Below are 24,995 nucleotides of genomic sequence, written 5' to 3'. Positions count from 1 at the left end.
AGGTCATTGATAAATGTAGTGAAAAGTGAGGCTCCAGTAGAGATCCCTGGGGGGGGACACTACTAGTCACATCTTGCCAATCGAATTACATAGAAAATTCAGCTCAGTTAGTTTGGCATGATTTTCCCTTTACAAATCTTTGCTGGCTCTGATCAGTTCAAATGCTCAGTCACTCTGCTAATGAATGAATCTAGTAACTTATGATAACAACAAACTTTTGACTAATAGATCTGTAGTTTCCTGGTTTCTCTTTCCTGCTCATTCAATGTAAGGGACAAATTCCTAAACCAAGAGCCGGCTGGAAGATCATGATTAAAGCTTCTGCAATTTTTGCGCCTACGTTGTTTCTACCTCAGAGTTTTAAAATATCAGGTCCTGGAAATTTGACAAACTTCACTCTCTACTTTTAACCCACCAAATCTGGTAAATTTCACTGAGCCACAGAACCTTTACAGTGCAGAAGGAGGCCATTTGGCCCATTGAGTCTGCACTGACCCTCTGAAAGAGCATTCCACCTCTTCCCACTCCCTTGACTTATCGCCATAAGCTTGCACATTATTTCTTTTCGGGTAGCAATCCAATTCCTTTTTGAATACCTCGATCAAACTTGCCTCCACCACCCTCTCAGGAAGTTTGTTCCAGACTCCAGCCACCTTTTGGGTGAAAAAATCTTTCCTCACATCACAATGTTTTTGCCAATTATTTTGAATCTGTGCCTTCTGGCTCTTGATGCTCTCCTGAGTGGGAATAGCTTCGCACTACGTACCTAGTCCATTTCTCTCAGAACCTTGAATACCTCTATCAAGTCTCTTCTTAGCCTTCTTTTCTGCAGGGAAAAGAGTCCCAACCTCTCCAATCTATCCTCATAGCTACAGTTCTTTATCGCTGGAATCATTCTTGTGAATCTCCAATGCCTTCACATCCTTCCTCAAGTATGCCGCCCAGAACTGGACGCAGTACTCCAGATGAGGCCTAACTAGTATCTTATACAAGTTCAACATGACTTCCTTACTCTGTACTCAATGCCCCTATTAAAAAAGCCTAAGATGCTATGTGCTTTACTAACTGCTCTCTCAACATGCTCTGCCATCTTCAATGACCTTTGTACATATACACCGGGGTCTCTCCTTTAGAGTCTCTCCCTTTATTTTATACTGTCTCACCATATTATTCCTGCCAAAGTGGATCACCTCACACTTCTCTGCATTGAACTTCATCTGCCACTTGTTTGCCTACTCTACCAACATTTCTCTCCTTGATTTATTTTTATTTTTCCTCATATCTCTGACACTTTATCCTTTTCTTTTGCCTTTTTTCATTAATTTATGGGAAATGGGCATTGCTGGCTAGGCCAACATTTATTGCCCATCCCTAATTCCCCTTGAAAAGACAGTAGTGAGCTGCCTTCTTGAACTGCTGAAGTCCATGCGGTGTAGGTACATATTCAGTGCTGTTCGGGAGGGTCCCAGGATTTTGACCCAGTGACAGTGAAGGAGCTGTGATATATTTCCAAGTCATGATGGTGAGTGACTTGGAGGGGAACTTCCAGGTGGTGGTGTTCCTTTGCATCTGCTGCCCTTGTCTTTCTAGATGGTAGCGGTCATGGGTTTGGTGAGTCTAAAGGGGTCTAAAGAGGCTTGGTGAGTTTCTGTAGTGCGTCTTGTAGATGATACACACTGGTGTCACTGTACGTTGGTGGTGGAAGGAGTGAATGTTTGTGGATGGGATGCCAATCAAGCTGGCTGCTTTGCCCTGGATGGTGTTGAGTTTTTTCAGTGTTTTTGGAGTTGCACTCATTTAGGCAAGTGGAAAGTTTTCTATTGCATTCCTGACTTGTGCCTTGTAGATGGCGGCCAGGCTTTGGGGAGAGTCAGGAGATGAGTTACTTGTCACCAGATTCCTAGCCTCTGACCTGCTTTTATAGCCACAGTATTTATATGGCTAGTCCAGTTCAGTTTTTGGTCAATGGTAACCCCAGAATGTTGATACTGCGAGATTCAGTGATGGTAATGCCATTGAACGTCAAGGATTCTCTCTTGTTGGAGATTGCCTGGCACTTGTGTGGCTCAAATGTTACTTGTCACTTGTCAGCCCAATATTGTCCAGGTCTTGCTGCATTTCAACATGGACTGCCTCAGTTTCTGAGGAGTTGTGAATGGTGCTGAGCATTGTGCAGTCATCAGCATGAAGTAGCTGAAAGCGGTTGGGCCGAGGACACTACGTTGAGGAACTTTGTATCAGCCTTCACAGTAATTATTTTAGCAAGTCTAATTTCTCCTTATTTTCGATTACAATATTATTGCACTTGCAAGATTTAAAAAGTTAATGGACCAGAACATCTACGAAATGGCAATCACAGTCGAGAATCTGGGGGGTGGGTCATCGAGAATGGGGTAGTTGGGGGGTGGAGGGGTTGGGAGGGCAGTGGGTAGTCAGGAGGGTAGTTGGAGCTGATGGGTGAGTCATTGGGGGTCCAGTAGGGGGACGGTGGGGGTGGTGTCAGTGGTATAGTTACCCAAGAGTTAGAAGTAGTCTTAGCCCTTCTAACTTTTCCTGGGTAACTATTCTGCTAATGGAGTTGGAACCATCCGAAGTATCTGATTTAAATCAGGGTACCAGTTGGTTCCCAGTGCGGGGTCATTGCCATCGGAATTTTAAACTTCCTGGGCAGTTGCTGTGCAGTCCTTATGTGGGGTCTTCCGGGGTATCTCCCAGTGCATCTTCTAGGGTACCATTGGAGTATGACCACCAACACCACCACCCCCTCCCCTGAGTTCCTCGGAAATCAGAGGCTGTGGGCTAATATGTTCAGATCTACATGTAGACCCAGATTGCTATTTCCTAATTACTTCTTGGGGTGGGGTGGGGTGGAGGTGGAGTGGTTGGCTCTGTTGGATGGACAGCCAGTGTGGATCAGATTGTTGCCAACAGCATGGGTTTGAGCACTATTCTGGCTGAAGTGGATTCAGGACCTGTCTCCTTGCCCTCCCTGTGGTGGAGGCTGTGGGTTGGATGTGCCTTTGGGCAGAGAACTCAAGAAGGAGTTGTTCCTAATTTCACCTGGATGTCCTGGTAGGAGGCAAAGGTTGTTCTCCACAATGAAGGAAACAAATTAGAATATAAAGTTGCTATCACGAATTTCCAACAGTGTGATTGCAAAGTTTTGCTTGTAGATTATCTCATGTTGGTTAGGAATGGTAGGCATTGGGATGGCAGGGAGCAGCTTAAAGAATGGAGGTAAAGAAAATATCTTGAGAGAAATGTTTTCCTCTAGCCCTTTCTTAGCACAAGCATAAGGTTAGGTGGAGAGAGGGGCATTTCTACTTTGCCCACTGATCTTGATTCTGTACAAACTTGGACATACAATTATCTGTATTGAGGTAGCTGTTTAGGATTAATTATGCTTATATGACTTGCTGCAGTAGCTTTGCATAAAACTGTAATTTGAATTCTCATTTTTGTAGGAAATGATGTTTTGATTTCTCAATATACCAGAGGACAGAAAGAAGCAGTGAAAACTATTGTCAAGCGGTAAGTTGCTGGGTGCCAATTTTAATATTTTGTGATACTGTTTTTGGATGGGAGGGCTTAGGGCAAAGCAAAAATCAGAATGTGATTTCATCTTCAGCTAAATCCATGCTCAACATGGTGAATTCTACATGCAGTTTGAGAAAAAATATAAGTTACTTTAATGGGCGAAAGGTAAAATATGTTTTTGTTAGTTGTGGATGTGCTGGCTCCAAAAACTGGAGTTGTCTGAAAACCGAACATTTTTAGAATGTGTCATGCATCAATTTTAATTGAGTGAAAAAAAAATTTACCTGGACAATTTGGCCAGGCGCTACATTGGTGCAGTGTGGTGCCTGACTCGGTATCCCCTTCACTGCTTGTGCACCAGTTTATTCCTGCGCTGTGGATGACCCTTGATGTTACCTGACCCAGTTTGACTGAACTGCCCATGCCCGAACCGCTTGACCTGTAATCTGACAAAATCTGAAATCTGGCATGACCTCGGTCCTGGGGTTGCTGGTTTTGAAACATGCTACCTGTATCCTTTTCATTTGTTTACACAAATCAGATTTGACTCTTTACTGAAGTCCATCTTATTTTAATGCAATACTTGGATTTATATAATGTCTTTCATGTATTCAACCTAAAGTGTTCTGCAACCAAGGAAGTACTTTTGAAGTGTAATCACTGTTGTAGCAAACATGGCAGACACTTTTCACACAGCAAGTTCCCATAAACAGCAATGTGATAATGTCCAAATCATCTCTCGTCTTCTGTAATGTTGATTTGAGGGATAAATATTGACCAGGATACCAGGGACAACTTTCCTGCTCTTCTTTGAAATGGTGTCACAGGATCTTTTATGCCCTCCCGAGAGACCTGATGGGGTCTCGATTTAATTTTTCATATGATAGGTTGTGCCTTTGACAGGGCTGCACCCCCTCAGAACTGTACAGGAATATCAGCCTAGATTTTTATGTTCAGGTCTTTGGAGTGGGTCTTGAATACTTGCACCTATTGATTCAGAGGCAAGTGTGCTAATAACTGAGCCATGGCTGCTAATTTTATGTACAACACGATCGGATTAAGATAATGGTTATTGCATCTGTGAGTTTGCCATATCCATTTTTTTCCTGGCTTTTATCGTTCAATAGTGAAACTCATTGATGTTGAAGCAGTGGCTTTTCTGTGATATTGTCCTTGGTTAGTTGTCAGGTCTGCTATTTCATAATATTAGGAGTTAGGATATTACCAATCAGCACCCTCTTCTCACATAGTACAAATTGCTGTTCCCTTTGAGATTTGGTATTATTGCGCATCTATCCTGATGAGTGCAAGATGAAAAGTTTCGACAGCATGTCTTTTTTTCAGCATTAATCAACATTAGGAGTGTTAAAGCATTAACTTGATGGCCCAGATTTTGCTGTAAAAATAATGATGAAGCTGTCAGCATTCGCCCTTATTACTGAGTAAAACTGGCAGAGCTTCTGGTGCATGCACATGCACAGTTAAATGCTGAAATCCGCAAATTGCTATCAGTTAAAAGTTTTCTACAGCCTGCTCCATTGCAGTATTTGCCAACGGAAACTGCACAGAGATCACTGGTCAAGGTATGAACTTAGTTGAATATCCCATCATTCTTCCCTTTAAAAACAGCTATAAAAGAGCTTGTTGAGTCAAGAGTAACTCAGTTTTTAACAACTGAATGACCTCTCTGGACCCGAAAAATTAATTTGACAGAATGGAATCTCGTTCCCTCAGAAGAAAATTAATGTTACAGATTTTTAAAAATATAAAATTGGAATAAGTTTTTACAGCTTTTGTGTTTTCACTTTTATGTATTTCCCTTAATCTCATGTACATGTCCCAATCTTTATTTCACTTTCTGTTCAGTGATTTAAATGTAAATTGGTACTTCTTGCTTTGTTAATGTAAGGATGCTTCTGTCTGATTGGTTGAGAAGCCTTCATGCTGCTTTTCTTGCTCACAGACACCACAGATCATCTGTAGAGGGTGCTGAATTCAAACTGATGTCCTATAACTAGAAATCTCTGCTGCCAAGCCTGTTAAGTCTGTGGGCAACTGTACACAAGGTGAACTGCTCACAGCAAAACCTGGGCCTGTGTAAGCTTTGGAGCCATCACCATAATAGGCGAAGCAGTCTTCTGTGCATGGTGTATAATTACAAATGCATTTTCTGTGAATTTGTTATAAGTCATTGATCTCTGACATTGTTCATGGACAGAAAAATATGGTGTCTCATAATAGTCTTTTGATCTGTAATATTCTAACATTTTTCTACGTCATTTTTTTTGTTCCCCTTTGAGTGGGCCTTGCACACTGTTCTCCATCGAGCTGTTTTCAGCTTTGTTCCTGTCCATCTCCCTTTGTCAATGTTTATCACTTTTTTTTGGAGATCTCCCATTTCCTGTGTCTTGTCTCATCTGTGTATATGTCAGTTTCTGGCTGTCAGTCAATTCACTTCACTTTGTTGATGTACTGAGTCCTGTATCTTAACTTAGTGAATGATCATATGCAGCTGGAGTGAGCAAGACCCATGTAAAATTATATGAACTTAGAAATGGGGATGCAAAATAAAAATTTGTAGGTGACCTAACAATGAATATGAATAAAGAAGAATCTTAAGTGACTTCAGGAATGTAAGCCGGTTAGTAGATTTGGAAACTAGATGTTAGTTTAAATTTAATACAGAGAAAAGTGAGATGATATAATGAGAACTATGCATGTTCATAGTACAGGAGGCCATTTGTCCCATTGTTTCTTTGCTGGCTCTTTGCTAGAGTAATTCAAAATTAATCATACTGCCCCATGTTCTTCACATAGCCTGCCTGAAATATTTATCCAATTTTCCCTCAGAAGGTGCAATCATTCCCTGCCTCAGTCACTGCCTGTTGCAAAAGTTCATATACCAACAACCCTCTGCCTTTGCTTGCTCTCTTTGGTTACAATTTTAAATTAGTGATCCTTTATCACTGACTCCCCAACCAGAGGAAGTAGACTTTCTCTATTAAGGTTGTCAAAGCTCTTTAAAAAATTTAGAAATTGTATTAAACATCCTCTTAGTCTACTGTGCTCCAGTTGCAATTGTTTAAGTACCTCATGTCTCCACTGATGAACTGACATCATTCTGGTTGAATCTCTGCTATGTGCACTGTAGCTTTAATGCCCTTTCTGGGGAGCCTAAAATTGCATTCCATATGTGGCCTAAATAATAGCTTGTATAGCTTTACTTCTTTATTTTTGTACTCTATTTATAATATCTAAAATGCTATTGGCCTCTTCTTTGGCCTCATCCATCAGTGCTTGTACATTGAGGGAATAATATTGAACCCTTAAGCCCCAGATGCTTCAGCATCTTTCCATTGAATGTATATCCCCAAATCTTGTTTCTACAGCCAAAATATATTAGCTCACATTTTTATTTACATTAAATCTATTAACTTAAAGTAAAAGTAGAAAGTGCTGGAAATACTCAGCAGGTATGGTAGCACTTGTAGAGAGAGAAACAGAGTTAACGTTTCAGGTCTGTGACCTTTCATCAGAACTGGGCAAACCTGTCTGTCCTCCTGAAATTTGCTTATGGTCTTCCTGACTGATAAGCCCCTTACTTTTGTGAAATTGTGCTCCGAGACTCGGGTTCAAATCATCCATACATACCACAAAAATAACAGACCCATCTAGTATTGATCCTGGAGCACAAACTTTCGATTTTTCACTAATTTGAGCAACATCTATTTGCACTAACTTTTCGGGTGGAATCTTACCAACTTTGAAATTCTCCTGACATTGGGACCAAAAACAATTCCTGACCCCACTGGTGTTGGCTGGTTGCATGGCATCATGATCTTAAGGGAGGCGACCAATTAGGAGGCCGTGTCTGCGTTCACCATCCAATTAAGGACTGTGGTGGGTTTCCGAGGCAGGAGGCCCAATCAGAGGGCCCATTACTCTGGATGGCTGGCAGCCCATCTGGGAGAGGTGGGGGTTGATGAAGTAGGTAGGGCACTGTGAGGGCGCCATGAAATTGATTTCAGAAAATTCAAAAATAAGTGGCCACAATTGTTTGGCAGGACAGGATTCTTTATGGCCCCGGCTGTCACCTTCCTATTCCAGGGCTCTGATGGGGGATTGGGAGGAAGCACAGTCGGCCGTCTGGCCTGCCATTGGGAGGCCACCTCCAGACACCTGCTGGGCTCTGGCCTCGGTGGTGGCTCATCAAATGTCAGGAAGTCCTGGTGGCATCAGGAACTTGTCCCCATTTGACTTAATTGGCTACTCGTCACTGCTTTGCAGGTACCTACCATTGCATTGAGCCTGCCTCTGGCAAGATCGCTCAGGGCGGCAATTCATCGGGAGTTGAGCTGCTGTGCTATTTTCAAATTTTATTCCTGGTTCTGCCTCTATAGAGCTGATAAGATTCTGGCCTTTGTGTTCCTGTCCACTTTCTATCCATGCTGTCACATTTCCTCTTATGGATCTAAATTTTTGCAACAAGCCTTTTGGGAATCACCTTATTGAACACCTTATGAAAATCTACATGCACTATGGGTGGAATCGTCCCAGGTGTGCACTAAGTACGATAGTGGGCAGAAGAAAGGACATTTTATCCGTTGGTTGCAATGGCAGCTTTTCACGCTGGATCCTTCTCATTCCGCCTCATTAATCATGCATCCCCGGTAAACACGCTGTTTTGATGGTGGCCGCAGGAGGGGCAGCAACATTACCGCTCTGACATGGTAGGTGATAGCAGTGGTGATCAGTGCTAATGCTGCACAGAAGAGGTTGGCCATCCAATGCAGATAGAGGATAAATAATCTCATCCATTCCTCCAGGGTAAGACAACCATCTCATCCCTCTAAACTCTCACACTCATGCCCATCACACATTCACTGGCAACTCACTCACTGCCAGCTCAAGGGACATCACCACTCACTCTCTCACACACATCTTTATATCCCCATCTGGCCTCAACTCCTCTGGAGACTGCCTCCTAAGCCTTCACCATCATGAATCCACTTGCATAGATCAACTTGTGCCCCCACACACACCCTGGGAAACCCCTCCTTCCCCAGTACAGCCCTCACCCTGCATCTTTTTCCCTTGCCTGTGGTCACTTCTCCCCCTTCCCCAAGCAAGCCCCTAGCCCTGCAGCCGTTGCAAAGCCACCCCTGCCTTATGGCTGGTCTGGTAAGTAGAGACCTGCCCGTGAGCCCCCCTAATGTGGTCTCCTCTACGTTGGAGAGACCAAACGTAAACTGGGCGACCGCTTTGCAGAACACCTGCGGTCTGCCTGCAAGAATGACCCAAACCTCCCTGTCGCTTGCCATTTTAACACTCCACCCTGCTCTCTTGCCCACATGTCTGTCCTTGGCTTGCTGCATTGTTCCAGTGAAGCCCAACGCAAACTGGAGGAACAACACCTCATCTTCCTACTAGGCACTTTACAGCCTTCCGGACTGAATATTGAATTCAACAACTTTAGGTCTTGAGCTCCATCCCCCATCCCCACCCCCTTTCTGTTTCCCCCTTCCTTTTGTTTTTTTTTCAATAAATTATATAGATTTTTCTTTTCCCTTTTCTATTTCCATTATTTTTAAATATTTTTAAATCTTTTATGCTCTCCCCACCCCCACTAGAGCTATACCTTGAGTGCCCTACCATCCATTCTTAATTAGCACATTCGTTTAGATAATATCACCAACTTTAACACCTATGTGTTCTTTTGTTCTATTGTTGGTGACATCTTTTGATGATCTGCTTCTATCACTGCTTGTTTGTCCCTACAACCACACCAACCCCCTCCACTTCTCTCTCTCTCTCTCTCCGCACCCCCCCCCCAAAACACACCTTAAACCAGCTTATATTTCAACTCTTTCTTGGACTCGAACTCAAGTTCTGTCGTAGGGTCATGAGGACTCGAAACGTCAACTCTTTTCTTCTCTGCCGATGCTGCCAGACCTGCTGAGTTTTTCCAGGTAATTCTGTTTTTGTTTTGGATTTCCAGCATCCGCAGTTTTTTTGTTTTTATCACTGATTTTTTTATATTCGTTCATGGGATGTGTGTGTCACTGGCTGGGCCAGCATTTACTGCCCACCTCTAATTACCCTTAAGAAGGTGGTGGTAAGCTGCCTTCCAGAACCGCTGCTGTCCATGTGGCGTCGGTCCATTCACAGTGCTGTTCCAGGGTTTTGACAGGAAGGAATGGTGATATATTTCCAAGTCAGGATGGTGTGTGGCTTGGAGAGGAATTTGCAGGTGGTGGTATTACCATGTGTCTGCTGTCCTTGCCCTTCTAGATGGCGATGATCATGGGTTTGGATTAAAAAGGAAATAAACAAAGAAAGGATAGAACTTGCATTCGGATAGCACCCTTAATAACTTCAGGATGTTTCAAAGTTGTGCCTCTGTGTTCTATATTCCCCAGCCAAACTAGCTCTATCCTTTCAAGCCCCTTCAGGATCTTGTATATTTCGATGAGAATCACCTCTCATTCCTCTGAACACCAGAGTGTGTCGGCCCAATTTACGCAGCCTCTCATCATAGGACAATCCTCTCATCCCAGGAACCAGTCGGATCAGCATGTGCTGTATTGCCCCCAATACAAGTATATTCTTCCTTAGATATGGAGACCAAAACTACAGGCAGTACTCCACTTGTGGTCTCATCAAAGCCCAAAACCATTGTAGGAGACTTTCTTAGTGTTGTACCTCAGTCCCCTTGCAAAATACATAACATAGGAACATAATAAATAGGAGCAGGAATAGGCCATTCGACCCCTCAAGCCTGCCCCACCATTCAATAAGATCATTGCTGATCTGCCCCAGGCCTCAATTCCTCTTTTGTGCCAGCTCCTCATAACCTTCAACTCCCCGATGTTTCAAAAATCTATCTACCTCCCCTTTAAGTACTTTCAGTAATCTAGCCTCCACAACTCTCTGGGTTAGAGAATTCCAGACATTCACCACCCTCTGAGAGAAGAAATTCCTTCACATCTCAGTTTAAATGAGTGCTCCCTTATTCTGTAACTATGTCCCCTAGATTGAAATTCCCCCACTAGTGGAAACATCTTCACAACATCTACCCCGTCAAGCCCCCTCAGAATCTTGTACATTTCAATAAGATCACCCCTCATTGTCTAAACTCTAATGAATAAAGGCCTAACATGTTTTGCTGTTCTTGATAAGTCAACCCCTTCATCCCAGGAATTGGCTTAGTGAATCTCTTTTGAACTGCCTCCAACGCCAGTATCTCCTTTCTTAAATATGGGACCAAAACTGTACACAGTACTCCAGGTGAGGCCTCACCAACACCCTGTACAGTTGCAACGAGACTTCCCTATTTTTAATCTCCAATCCCCTAGCAATACAGGCCAAAATTCCATTTGCCTTTTTAATTACTTACTGCACCTGCATGCTAACTTTCTGTGTTTCATACACAAGAACACCTAGCTCCCTCTGTGCTGCACTTTTTTGAAGTCTCTCTCCATTTAAATAATAGTCTGCCTTTTGATTTTTCCTACCAAAGTGTAAGACCTCACACTTTCCTTCATTAAACCCCATCTGCCAGATTTTTGCCCACTCACTCAACCTCTATCTATATCCCTTTGCAGATTCCTTATGTCCTCATCTTAACATGCCCTCCCACCTATTTTTGTATCATCAGCAAATTTGGATACATCACTCTGCCCCCTCCTCCAAGTCATTAATATAGATAGTAAATAATTGAGGACCTAAGACTGATCCTTGTAGCACTTCACTAGTTATGTCTTTCCAACCTGAAAAAGACCCATTAATCCCGACTCTGTCTTCTGTAATTTAACCAATCCTCAATCCATGCTAATACATTACCCCTAATACCGTGAGCTCAATATTTCATTTGTCTTCCTAATTGCTTGCTGTATCTCCATGCTAACTTTGTGTTCCTTGTATGAGTATACCTAAATCTCTCTGAACAAAGTTTAATGCCTTTAAAAAATATTCTGGTACTCCATTCTTGCTCCTAAAGTGCATAACCTCACACTTCCCCACAATATATTCCCACCTGTCATCTTGTTGTCCACTCACTGAGTCTGGCTGTATCTCTTTGCAGACTCTTTGTGTCCTCCTCATAGTCAGGAAACTTAATTATATTACTTGGTCTCTTCATTTAAGACATTCATATAGATTATAAATAGCTGGAGCCTGAGCACTGATCCTTGTTGCACTCCATTAGTTATTACCAACCAACTCGAAAATGCCCTTTTATCCCTACTCTGCGCTTCTTGTCTGTAAACGAATCCTACATTCCTGCTAATGTATTATTCCAAGAGCCCTTTTGTTACTGAATGCCTTTTGGAAATCCAAGAGTAATACTTCTACTGGATCCCCTTCACCTACACTACTAGTTACATCTTCAGCAAGCTGTAATAGATTCATCAAATACAGTTTCCCGTTCACAAAACCACATTGACTTTGTCTGTTCATACCATTATTTTGTTAGTGCTTTGTTAAGACTTCCTTAATAGTACATTCAAGCATTTTGCCAGTGACTGATGTCAGGCTTAATTGGCTTGTAGTTCCCTGTTTTCTCTCTCACTCCTTTCTTGAACAGAGGTGTTACACTTGCTAACTTAAAATTCATTGGGACCGTTCAAGAATCGAGATAATTTTGGCAAATCAAAACCAACTGCATTCAATTACCCTTTTAGAATCTTAGGATGTAGGCCATCAGGCCTGGGGATTTGTTGGTTTTCAGTCCCTTAAGTTTCTCTAATACTTGTCCTCTGCTGATATTAATTACCTTAAGATCCTGACTCCTATTAGTCCCTTTGTTGCCCTTTTTTTCTGGTATGTAATTTGTGTATTTTACTGTGAAGACAGACACAAAATATTTGTTTAACATCTCTCCCATTTCTTTATTCCGATGATGATTTCTCCTGTCTCTGCTGTAAGGGACCAATGTTTACTTTATCTACTCTCCTTTTTATATACTTGTGAAAGTTCTTACAGGCCTGAATTTTCACCTGAGTTGGGATTGTTCTGCTCTGCCAACAGCCCTGGTGGGGTCAGTTGCCTTTGTTTCAGAGTCATTTGCTGAAACCTTATACAAGTTCAACAACTTCACATGGGCATTCCGTTCATTTTGGAATCTTTCTTTAACCGCTCCATAGACTCTTTCAATTCACTCGTTAGAGGCTCAATCTGTTTCTTAAAGTTTTCCTTATTTGCTTTTAAAATTTGGATCTGCTCTTCCATATTGCACATTTCATCTTTTTTGTTCCCCAAATTGCATTGGAGTTCAAGAGTTTCATTGCTCTTTTCACAACGAAGTTCCAGTAGTTCATTGGTTTTGGTTTTTATTTTGGCATTCAACCAACTGTTCTTAATACTTAATAGAGACTTCTGATACTTAAAGCTCATTTAGTTTTAATTGAAGATCTATCTTTGTTGAATTTGCTTCTGTGAGTTTATCATTTAGACATTTCAGGTCCTCATTTACGTGTTCTGCTTCCTGTGACTGACACTCAAGCATTCTTGCCATTTCTTATTTTTCATTAGCAAACTCATCTTTCGTGTGTGAAAGATGGTTCTCTACTCTAATCAGCTTTTCCTTAGTAGAGCCTAATTCCTCATGCAGCCTTTGACATTCTTGTATTTCTGATACTAACTTTTCTTGGTCCTGGGCTAGTGGTTTTTCCACTTTGTCCTGTCTCACCTTAACGAGTTTGGGCCCTAGCTATCATGCAATTGGGAAACAGTCCAGGATGTTCCTCCTGCAAAGTCTCTGTTTCGCTCACCTCAGCTGGCTCCCTTGAAACTCTGAGGTAGTAAGAATTTCAAACTTGCCAAATTGTTCCCCAGTATAAAACCCATCCCTTCCATGGGTAAACTAGGAAAAATTCCCACCACAACAATGCAGTTTACTAAGTAATTTAGTTATTTGGTTTTAAACAAGGGAACAGGTTCATAAGTCCCATAAATAGCCCCTGTTAATACTTTTTGCATCATCAGGCAATCTGGAGCACAATTCGGATGATCAGCTACCAACAATGACTGATTTGCCCCAATATCCCTTAAGATGTTAATTTGTTTACTTGTTTCATCAGAGGAGTAAGGGAATACTTCTCTCTTAGAGGCAAAACCTCTAAAACCTCCAGTAACCTAACTCAATTTAGCAGTTTTCAAGAAAGAATCTCCTTGACAATCTTGAGCCATATTCCCCATTCTATTAGGTTCTGAGGGAACACGTTTCATCAGTATCACTGTTTTATCATTTAATACCTTCTGTAAATCAGTCTTTTCTGAAGACTTCTTGAGCATCTCTGCTACTGCAACTGATTTACCTCTTAGCTTCCAACAAGCCATTTTGACACGTTCAGATTTATGATAATGGGAATATACTACTTTCTTTGCTTTACGTCAAGGCTCTAAGTTATCACTTTTGCTAACTTAACCCACATCTGTCTTTTCCCTCAAGCCATCATTTTTCCCATTACCAAATTTTCTATTTCTCCAGTTTCCCTGTTGGTTTCCATATGACAACTTAGGAACACACAGCATTCTGTGAGAAATATCAAATGCTTAGAGACCATAGAACCTAGAAAAGTTATGGTGCAGAAAGAGGCCATTCAGCCCATCGTGTCTGTGCCACCCAACAAGAGAAAAAAGAAACTAGCTGCTCATTTTAATCCCACTTTCCAGCACCTGGTTTGTAGCCTTGCAGGTTACAGCACTTCAGATGCAGACCCAGGTACCTTTTAAATGAGTTGGGCGTTTCAGCCTCAACCACCAACTTAGGTTGTGAATTCCAGATGCCCACCACCCTCTGGGTGAAAAGGTTTTCCTCATGTCCCCTCTAATCCTTCTACCAATCCCCTCTAATCCTTCTACCAATCATCTTACATCTATGCCCCCTGGTAATTGACCCCTCAGCTAGGGGAAACAAGTCTTTCCTGCCTACTCTATCTTGACCCCTCATAATTCTGTATGCCTCAATTAGGTCACCCCCTTAGCCTCCTCTGTTCTAAGGAAAATAACCCTTGCCTCGCCAATCTCTCCTCATAGCTGCAATTTTCAAGCTCTGGCAACATTTTTGTAAATCCCCTCTGCACTCTCTCCAGAGCAATTATGTCCTCCTTGTAATGTAGTAACCAGAACTGTACATAAAATCCCAGCTGTGGCCCAACCAGCCTTTTATACAGTTCCATCATTACATCCCCGTTTTTGTATTCCATACCTCGCCTAATAAAGGAAGGCATTCCAAGCGCTTTCTTGACCACTTTGTCCACCTGTCTTGCCACCTTCAAGGACCTGTGTGGACATGCACTCCAAGGTCTCTCACTTCCTCAACACCTTTCAATAGCTTCCCCTTTATTGAGTATTCCCTTGCTTTGCCCTCCCCAAGTGCATTACCTCACGCTTCTCCAGATTGAATTCAATTTGCCATTTCTCCGCCCACTCAGCCAAACCATTGATATAATTCTGGAGGTGACAGCTATCCTCTTCACTATCACCTAACCGGCCAATTTTTGTGCCGTCTGCAAATTTCACAATCATGCCTCCCTCATTAAAGTCCAAATCATTCAGATATGCAACAAACAGCAAGGGCCCCGACACTGAGCCCTGTGGAACACCACTGGCAACCACCTTCCATTTGCAAAAACATCCATCGACCATTACCTTTTGTTTCCAGTCACTGAACTAATTTTGGATCCAACCTGCCACCTTCCCCTGTACCCCATGAGATCTCACTTTCCTGACCAGTCTGCCATGTGGAACCTTGTCAAGTGCGTAACCAAAATCCATGTAGACAACATCCACTCTACTATCCTCATCAATCCTCCCTGTTACTCCCTCAAGAAATTCTATTAAGTTAGTAATACATGATCTTCCCTTAACAAAACCATGCCGACTATCCTTGATCAATCCGTGCCTTTCTTAGTGACAGTTTATCCTGCCTTTCAGAATTGTTTTCAATAATTTGCCCACCACTGAAGTCAGATTCACTGGCCTATAATTTTCTGGCCTATCCTTGTACCATTTTCAAGTAATGGTACAATGTTCACAGACCTCCAATCCACTGGACCTTGCCTGTATCTCGTGAGGATTGGAAAATGATCCTCAGAGCATCCATTATTTCCCCCTGGCTTCCTTTAACAGCCAGGGATGCAAACCATATGGCCCTTGTGATTTATCCACCTTCTAGGATGTCTGTCCCTCCAGTACTTCGTCTCTCACTATGCTTATTGTATGTAATATTCCACACTCCTCCTCTTTAACTAGAATGTCTGCATCATCCCTCTCCTTGGTGAAGACATAGACAAAGTACTCATTGAGAATCCTGCCCACGTCTTCTGCATCAACCCACAAGTTACCATGTACATCTCTGATAGGCCCTATCTTTTCCTTAGTTATTCTCTTGCTCATAATGTACTGGTAAAACATCTTAGGGTTTGCTTTGATCTTACCTGTCAATATTTTTCTGTATCCTCCCTTTGCTTTCCTAATTTCCAATTTTACTTCATCCCTATACTTTCTATACAGTATTACGCCTTTTATAATGTCTTAAACAAAAACAGAATTACCTGGAAAAACTCAGCAGGTCTGGCAGCATCGGCAGAGAAGAAAAGAGTTGACATTTCGAGTCCTCATGACCCTTCAACAGAACTGTTGAAGGGTCATGAGGACTCGAAAGGTCAAATCTTTTCTTCTCTGCCGATGCTGCCAGACCTGCTGAGCTTTTCCAGGTAATTCTGTTTTTGTTTTGGATTTCCAGCATCCGCAGTTTTTTGTTTTTATTTTTATAACTGTCTTAAGCTTTCTATTTCTGCATTATCTTGTCCTGTATGTTTCTGGATAACCTGGGGGCTCTAGATTTGGCAATACCATCCTTTTTCTTTCTGAGGACATGTCTACACTGTGCCAGTAGAATCTCGCCGTTGAATGCCTTCCACTGATTTGACACTGATTTTCCTTCTAATAGCTGTATCCAGTCTACTCTTGCCAGCTGACCTCTGAACTTCGTAAAATTTATCTTCCCCTGACTTAGAACTTTTACTCCTGTCCTTTCTTTGTCCTTTTCCATAACGATGCTAAATCTAACTATTATTTTCACTATCTCCATAATGGCCCCCCAGGGTTACTTCATCCACTTGCCTAGCTTTATTTCCTAGGACTAAATCTAGAATTGCGCCCCCTCTTGTTGGGCTTGTTATGTCCTTGCTAAAAAAAAGTTATTTTGAATGCAGTTCAAGAATTTTGCACCCTCTGTGCCTTTCACATTGTTCATATCCCAATTGATATTAAGGTGGTTGAAGTCCCCATCGATTACTGCCCTATTGTTTTTGCACTCAGAAATTTGTCTACAGATTTATTCTTCTAACGCCTTTCCATTATTTGGAGATCTATAGTACACTCCTAGAATTGTGGCTGCCCCTTTTTTATTTCTGAGCTCGACCCATATGGCCTCATGTGATGCTTCCTTTAGTATATCATCCCTCCTCACCGCTGTAATTGATTCTTTAACTAATAATGCTACACCCCCACCTATTTTATCCCCCTCCCTATCCTATCTGAAAACTCTATCCAGGGACGTTGAGCTGCCGTTTTTTGCCCCTCCTTAAGCCAAGTTTCCATTATAACGATAATATCATGCTGCCATGTGTCTATCTGTGCTCTCAGCTCATTAGCTTTATCTACAATGCTCCTTGCATTTACATATATACCTTTTAACACTGCCAAATGCCTGTGTTGTACACTTTTTAACCTGTGCTGCTTCTGTCTTTCAGAATCACTCACTAATTCTCCATCTCCAGATCCCTGCTCTGAGTTTGCCCTAGTTCCCATTCCCCTGCCAATCTAGTTTAAACCCCCCTCAGAACAGCACTTGCAAATCTCCCTCCAAAGATATTTGTCCCAGTCCTGTTCAGGTATAGACTGTCTGGCTTGTGCAGTTCCCACCTTCGCTAGAACTGGTCCCAATGCTTCAGAAATCTGTTGCCCTCCCTCCTACACCAGCTTTCCAGCCACGTGTTTATTCGCTCAATTATCCTATTTCTTGCACGTGGGACTGGGAGTAATCCTGAGTACTGCTTTTGAGGTCCTGCTTTTCAATTTCCTTCCTAGCTCCCTAAAGTCTGCTTTCAGGACCTCATCCCTTTTTCTACCTAAATCGTTGGTACCAACGTGGACCACGACCTCTGGCTGATCACCCTCCCCAGAAGAATGTCCTGTAGCTGCTCCGCTACATCCTTGACCCTGGGAGGCAACATACCATCCTGGAGCCATATCTCTGGCCCTGGAACGCCTGTCTGTTCCCCTAACTAATGAATCCCCTAATACTATTGCTCTTTCCCTTTTCTTTATTCCCTCCTGTACAGCAGGGCTGCCTGTGGTGCCACAAACTTGGCTCTGACTGCACTCCTCCGAGGAACCAACGCCCTCACCAGAATCCAAAACGGAAAACTAATTGGTGAGCAGGACCTCAGGGGACTCCTCCACTACCTGCCTAGTTCTTTTGGGCTGCCTGATGGTCACCCATCCCTTTCTGCCTCCAGGCTCCTAAGCTGTGTCATGACCACCTCTCTGAACATTATTTCAATGTTCAAATGGCTGGCATTCCAGGGGAGGACAAAGAAAATGCTCCAAAGACAATCTGAAATTCTCCTTGAAGTGTGGCAACATTGACATTAATGTCTGGGAGGATCTTGCTATCAGTCTCTCAAAATGTCGACAACTTGTCCATCAAGCTGCATTATGCTTTGAATCCAAACACCTTAATGATGAGGCAGAGTGGTGGCAGGGAAGGAAAGAAAAGGAAGCAAATCCTGCACTCCAGATCTCACTACATGGGATGTGCTGCCCCATGTGCCCAAAGATCTGCGGCTTGAGAACTCGTCTGTTCGATGACATAAAGATCCATGGCAGAAACTCACAACCTGAATGGATGTCATTTTCAAATCGAGGGACAGATGATGACGATCTCAGTGCAGTTTAAGTGGAGCCCATCTCAACAGAGCAACTTCCTCTTTCTCCTGGTGCAAGTAACTTATAAAAGTCTACAAAATAAATGTTTCTCCTCATCAATAATTCATACATTTATTATGTAAAAATAGACTGATTAATATTGTTCATGAAAGTTAAACCTTAATTCTCAAGAAAGGTTGCCACAATTTGTGGCATTTTTTGTGTTCAGTTTTTCTTGCTGCTTACTAGCATTCATCGAGGATTAAATATTATGTTTATGAAAAGCTCTTGTATGTACTATCATGACATAGTACCTGCATGATGGTATTATAAATCTTTAAAGACCTATTTTAAAAGACTACATTTTAAAAATAAGTAAACTTGGAACTTAAGATGGCTCCTCAAAGTGATGAGACAGTTTTGTGGATGAGACCATCTTATCTCTCAAGAGGGCAAAGATATCCTTTCTGATATCTGACTCACTGTGCTTTTGGCCAGGAGATAAATGAAATTTAAAACAAAAACAGAATTACCTGGAAAAACTCAGCAGGTCTGGCAGCATCGGCGGAGAAGAAAAGAGTTGACGTTTCAAGTCCTCATGACCCTTCGACAGAACTGATTGAATGTTAGAGGGGTGAAATATATGCTGGTTTAAGGTGGGTTGGGAGGGGTAGGGGTGGGGGGTGGGGGGTGGGGGGGAAGATAAGTGGGGTGGCGGTGGTGTGGTTGTAAGGACAAGCAAGCAGTGATAGGAGCAGATAATCAAAAGATGTCACAGACAATGGAACAAAGAAGTGTGGAAGGTGGTGATATCTAAAAGAATGTGCTAATTAAGAATGGATGCAGGGCACTCAAGGTACAGCTCTAGTGGGGGTGGGGTGGAAAGACTAGCCCGGCATACAAGATTTAAAAATAATGGAAACAGGTGGGAAAAGAAAAATCTATATAAATTATTGGAAAAAACAAATGGAAGGGGGAAGAAATGGAAAGGGGGTGGGGATGAAGGAGGGAGTTCAAGACCTAAAGTTGTTGAATTCAATATTCAGTCCGGAAGGCTGTAAAGTGCCTAGTCAGAACATGAGTTGCTGTTCCTCCAGTTTGCATTGGGCTTCACTGGAACAAGCAGCAAGCCAAGGAGAGACATGTGGGCAAGAGAACAGGGTGGAGTGTTAAAATGGCAAGCGGCGGGGAGTTTTGGGTTTTTCTTGCGGACAGACCGCAGGTGTTCTGCAAAGAGGTCGCCCAGTTCGTTTGGTCTCTCCAATGTAGAGGAGACCGCATTGAGAGCAACAAATGCAATAGACTAAGTTGGGGGAAATGCAAGTGAAATGCTGCTTCACTTGAAAGGAGTGTTTGGGCCCTTGGACGGTGAGAGAGAGGAAGTGAAGAGGCAGGTGTTGCATCTTTTGCGTGGGCATGGGGAGGTGCCATAGTTAGGGGTTGGAGGAATAGGGGGTGATGGAGGAGTGGACCAGGGTGTCCCGGAGGGAATGAACCCTATGGAATGCCGCCGGGGGGGTGAGGGGAAGATGTGTTTGGTGGTGGCATCATGCTGGAGTTGGCGGAAATGATGGAGGATGATCCTTTGAATGCGGAGGCTGGTGGGGTGATAAGTGAGGACAAGGGGGACCCTATCATGTTTCTGGGAGGGAGGAGAAGGCGTGAGGGCGGATGCGTGGGAGATGGTCCGGACACAATTGAGGGCCCTGTCAACGACCGTGGGTGGAAAACCTCGGTTAAGGAAGAAAGAGGACATGTCAGAGGAACTGTTTTTGAAGGTAGCATCATCAGAACAGATGCGACGGAGGCGAAGGAACTGAGAGAATGGGATGGAGTCCTTACAGGAAGCGGGGTGTGAGGAACTGTAGTTGAGGTAGCTGTGGGAGTCGGTAGGCTTGTAATGGATATTGGTGGACAGTCTATCACCAGAAATTGAGACAGAGAAGTCAAGGAAGGGAAGGGAAGTGTCAGAGATGGACCATGTGAAAATGATGGAGGGGTGGAGATTGGAAGCAAAATTAGTAAATTTTTCCAAGTCCCGATGAGAGCATGAAGCAGCGCCGAAGTAATCATCGATGTACCGGAGAAAGAGTTGTGGGAGGGGGCCAGAGTAGGACTGGAACAAGGAATGTTCCACATACCCCATAAAGAGACAGGCTTAGCTGGGGCCCATGCGGGTACCCATAGCCACACCTTTTATTTGGAGGAAGTGAGAGGAGTTGAAGGAGAAATTGTTGAGTGTGAGAACAAGTTCAGCCAGACAGAGGAGAGTAGTGGTGGATGGGGATTGTTCGGGCCTCTGTTCGAGGAAGAAGCTAAGGGCCCTCAGACCATCCTGGTGGGGGATGGAGGTGCAGAGGGATTGGATTTGATCAACACCATTGTAAAAATGCAAATTTGCCTTGTCACTTCTAAAGGTTTTTAAAAAATCCACAGGTAGGAAAAGACTTCCAGATATTAATTAACTTAACACAATCCCTTATTTGGAACCATGACTCAACGCTGATGTAAGGTCTCATGATACCATGGCCATCTTGGTTCCCTGCTAAAGATAGAGCAGAAAATTCAAACTGCTTTTTAAGTGACATCGTCAGAGATGCAGACAGAGCTCACATGAGAGAGTGTGAGTGTCCAACAGGCAAAACCATTGATGCTGAAGCTAGTTAAGCAGCAAAGTTTATTTTTATTCATTCATGGGATGTGGGCTTCGCTGGCTGGGCCAGCATTTACTGCCCATCCCCAGTTGCCCTTAAGAAGATGGTGGTGAGCTGCCTTCTTGATCTGCTGCACTCCATGTGGTGTAGGTACACCCACAGTGCTGTTAGGAAGGGAGTTCCAGGATTTTGACCCAGCGACAGTGAAGGATCGGCGATATTTTTCCAAGTTAGGATAGTGAGTGACTTGGAGGGGAACTTCCAGGTGGTGGTGTTCTCATGTGCCTGCTGCCCTTGTCCTCCTAGATGGTTTGGAAGGTGCTGTCGAAGGAGATTTGGAGAATTCCTGCAGTGCAGCTTGTAGATGGTACACATTGCAACTACTGTGTATCGGTGGTGGAGGAGGTGTGAATGTTTGTGGATGTGGTGCCACTCAAGTGGACAGCTTTTTCCTGGACAGTGTCAAGCTTCTTGAGTGTTTTGGGAGCTGCACTCATCCAGGCATGTGGGGAGTATTCCATCACATCCCTGACCTGTGTCTTGTAGATGGTGGACAGGCTTTGGGGAGTCAGGAGGTGAGTTACCCATCGCAGGATTCTTAGCCTCTGACCTGCTCTTGTAGCCACAGCATTTATGTGGCTCGTCCAGTTCAGTTTCAGGTCAATAGTAACCCCGAGGATGTTGATATTGGGGATTCAGTGATGGTAATGCCATTGAACATCAAGCGGCAATGGTTGGATTCTCTTGTGTTGGAGATGTTCATTGCCTGACACTTGTGTGGCATGAATGTTACTTGCCACTTATCAGCTCAAGCCTGGATATTGTCCAGGTCTTGCTGTATTTGGACGTGGAGTGCTTCAGTGTCTGAGGAGTCACAAATGGTGCTGAACATTGTGCAATCATCAGCAAACATCCCCATTTCTGACCTTATGATGGAAGGAAGATCATTGATGAAACAGCTGAAGATGATTGGCTAGAGGACACTTCCCTGAAGAACTCCTGCAGTGATGTCCTGGAGCTGAGATGACTGACCTGCAATAACCACAACCATCTTCCTTTGTGTTAGATATGTCTGCCACCAGTGGAGAGTTTTCCCCTTGATTCCCATTGACTCTAGTTTTGCTAGGGCCCCTTGATGCCACACTTGGTCAAATGCGGCCTTGATGTCAAGGGCAGTCACTGTCACCTCACCTCGGGAGCTCAGCTCTTTTGTCCAAGTTTGAACCAAGGCTGTAATGAGGTTAAGAGCTGAGTGGCCTGGCAGAACATAAATGGGTGTCAGTGAGCAGGTTATTGCTAAACAAGTGCCACTTGATAGCACTGTTGATGACCCCATCCATTATTTTACTGATGATCAAGAGTATACGGATGGGCGATAATTGATTGGGTTGGATTTGTCCTGCTTTTTGTGTACAGGACATAGGACACAATTTTCCACGTAGCCGGGCAGATGCCAGTGTTGTAGCTGTACTGGAACAGCTTGGCTAGGGGCATGGCAAGTTCTGGAGCACAAGCCTTCAGTACTATTGCTGGAATGTTGTCAGGGTCATGGCCTTTGCAGTATCCATTGCCTTCAGCTGTTTTTTGATATCACATGGAGTGAATCGAATTGGCAGAAGACTGGCACCTGTGACGCTGGGGACCTCCAGAAGAGGCCGAGCTGGATCATCCATTTGGCACTTCTGGCTGAAGATTGTAGCAAATGCTTCAACCTTATCTTTTGCACTGATGTGCTGGGCTCCTCCATCATTGAGGATGGGGATATTTGTGGTCCTCCTCCAGTGAGTTGTATAATTGTGCACCATTATTCACGACTGGATGTGGCAGAACTGCAGAGCTTAGATCTGATCCGTTGGTTAGTTCTATCACTTGCTGCTAATGCTGTTTGACACGCAAGTAGTCCTTTGTTGTAGCTTCACCAGGTTGACACCTCACTTTTAGGTATGCCTGGTGCTGCTCCTGGCATGCCCTCCTACACTTTTTATTGAACCAGGGTTGATCCCCTGGCTTGATGGTAATGGTAGAGTGGGGGATATGCCAGACCATGAGGTTACAGATTATGTTCTAGCAAATTCTGCTGCTGCTGTTGGCCCATAGTGCCTCACGAATGCCCAGTCTTGAGTTGCTAGATCTGTTCAAAATCATTCAGCATGGTGGTAGTGCAGCACAACACGATGGAGGGTATCCTCAATGTGAAGGTGAGACTTCCTCTCCATAATGACCGTGCGGTGTTCACTCCTATTGATACTGTCATGGACAGTTGCATCTGTGGCAGGCAGGTTGGTGAGGATGAGGTCAAGTATGTTTTTCCCTCTTGTTGGTTCCCTCACCACCTGCCGCAGACCCAGTCTAGCAGTTATGTCTTTTAGGACTCGGCCAGCTTGGTCAGTAGTGGTGCTACTGAGCCACTCTTGGTGATGGACTTTGAAGTCCCCCACCCAGAGTACATTCTGCGCCCTTGCCACCCATGTTGAACACCACTTGGAGGAACCAGTGATTCATAAGCTGAGGGAAGGCAGTACATGGTAATGAGCAGGGGGTTTCCTTGCCCACATATGACCTGATGTCAAGAGATTTCATGGGGTCCGGAGTCAATCTTGAGGACTCCCAGGGCAACTCCCTCCCAACTGTATACCATTGTGCCGCCACCTCTGCTGAGTCTATCCTTGGATGTTGATGGTGATGGTGATGTCTGGTATAAGATTTGATTCCGTGAGAATGACTGTCAGGTTGTGAGACAGCTCTCCCAATTTTGGCACCAGCCCCCAGATGTTAGTAAGGAGGACTTTGCAGGGTCGATAGGGCTGAGTTTGCCATTGTCGTTTCTGGTGCCTCAGTCGATGCCGGGTGGTCGGTCTGGTTTCATTCCTTCTTTGTGACTTTGTTAGTGATTTGATACAACTGAGTGTAGGGTCATTTCAGAGGGCATTTAAGTGTCAACCACATTGCTTTGGGTTTTGAGTCACATGTCGGCCAGACCACGTAAGGACAACAGATTTCCTTCCCGAAAGGGCATTGGTGAACCGGATAGGTTTTTACAACAGCTGACATTGGTTTCATGGTCGTCATTAAACTTTTAATTCCAGATTTTTATTGAACTCAAATTCCACCATCTGCCATGGGGTGATTCGAACTTGGGTCCCCAGAGCATTACCCTGGGTCTCTGGATTTTTAGTCCAGCGACGACAACACTACACCATCACCCGTAACTGCGTACAATATCTTGTAAGAGAAACTAAGCCTCTCTCTCTCTAACCTGTTCTATCTTCAAGCCTAACTGTGAAAACAACCTCTGGGCAGATCAACTCTAGGAACCATCATAACTACTGAGAAATCCCTGCATTTTTGAGACTTCCACTTCAGGAAAAGTAACAACTTAATTATGAAACATCAGGCCTGCAGCAAAATAGGGGCTGAGTTAAATTCCATTTTTATAATTATTGTTTTATGTTCAACTGTATCTCGTTTTTATGTGTGTAATAGTGTGGGTGAGTCACATTGTTAACCTCTGAGACAAGGCTGTGAGGAATAAACTAACCTTCTTCATTTTTAAAAACAAAAGCTTGCTGCTGGCTCATTTAAATTGACTCAGCCACTCCAAGGGTAAGAAAATGCACACATCCACATACAAATATATTTGATTGCAGGCAATAAAAGGTAATACCTGCTGATATCATGATTTTTCTGTCAACATTTTTTATTGAAATTGTAAAACATTTAGAAAGACATAAGAACTTAAATAGAAGCTTGCTCCATCATTCAATGTTCATGGTTGATCTTCCACTGCAACTTCAATTCCTGTTCACTTCCCATGTTTCTTGATTCTGTGAGAGACCAAAAATCTATCTTCTTAGCATTGAATATGTT

General features: G+C 43.4%; 1 protein-coding gene across 6 annotated transcripts in view; it reads left to right on the top strand.

The window, feature by feature from the left end:
- The window catches only part of kiaa0586 (KIAA0586 ortholog), a 667,340-nt gene that overhangs the window by 24,241 nt on the left and 618,104 nt on the right, over window positions 1–24,995 (top strand). For all 6 annotated transcript variants that reach the window (XR_005946263.1, XM_041214268.1, XM_041214267.1 and 3 more), the window contains one exon: window positions 3,465–3,531. Coding sequence is in view for 5 of the 6 variants with exons in the window: in XM_041214268.1 (XP_041070202.1) it covers window positions 3,465–3,531 (67 nt within the window). In the remaining variant the exon portion in view is untranslated. The remainder of the gene's footprint in view (window positions 1–3,464; window positions 3,532–24,995) is intronic.

The sequence above is a fragment of the Carcharodon carcharias genome, chromosome 20, assembly GCF_017639515.1.
Source record: "Carcharodon carcharias isolate sCarCar2 chromosome 20, sCarCar2.pri, whole genome shotgun sequence".
In the NCBI taxonomy this organism is placed as follows: domain Eukaryota; kingdom Metazoa; phylum Chordata; class Chondrichthyes; order Lamniformes; family Lamnidae; genus Carcharodon; species Carcharodon carcharias.
This window is presented reverse-complemented; position numbering and strand designations above follow the sequence as displayed.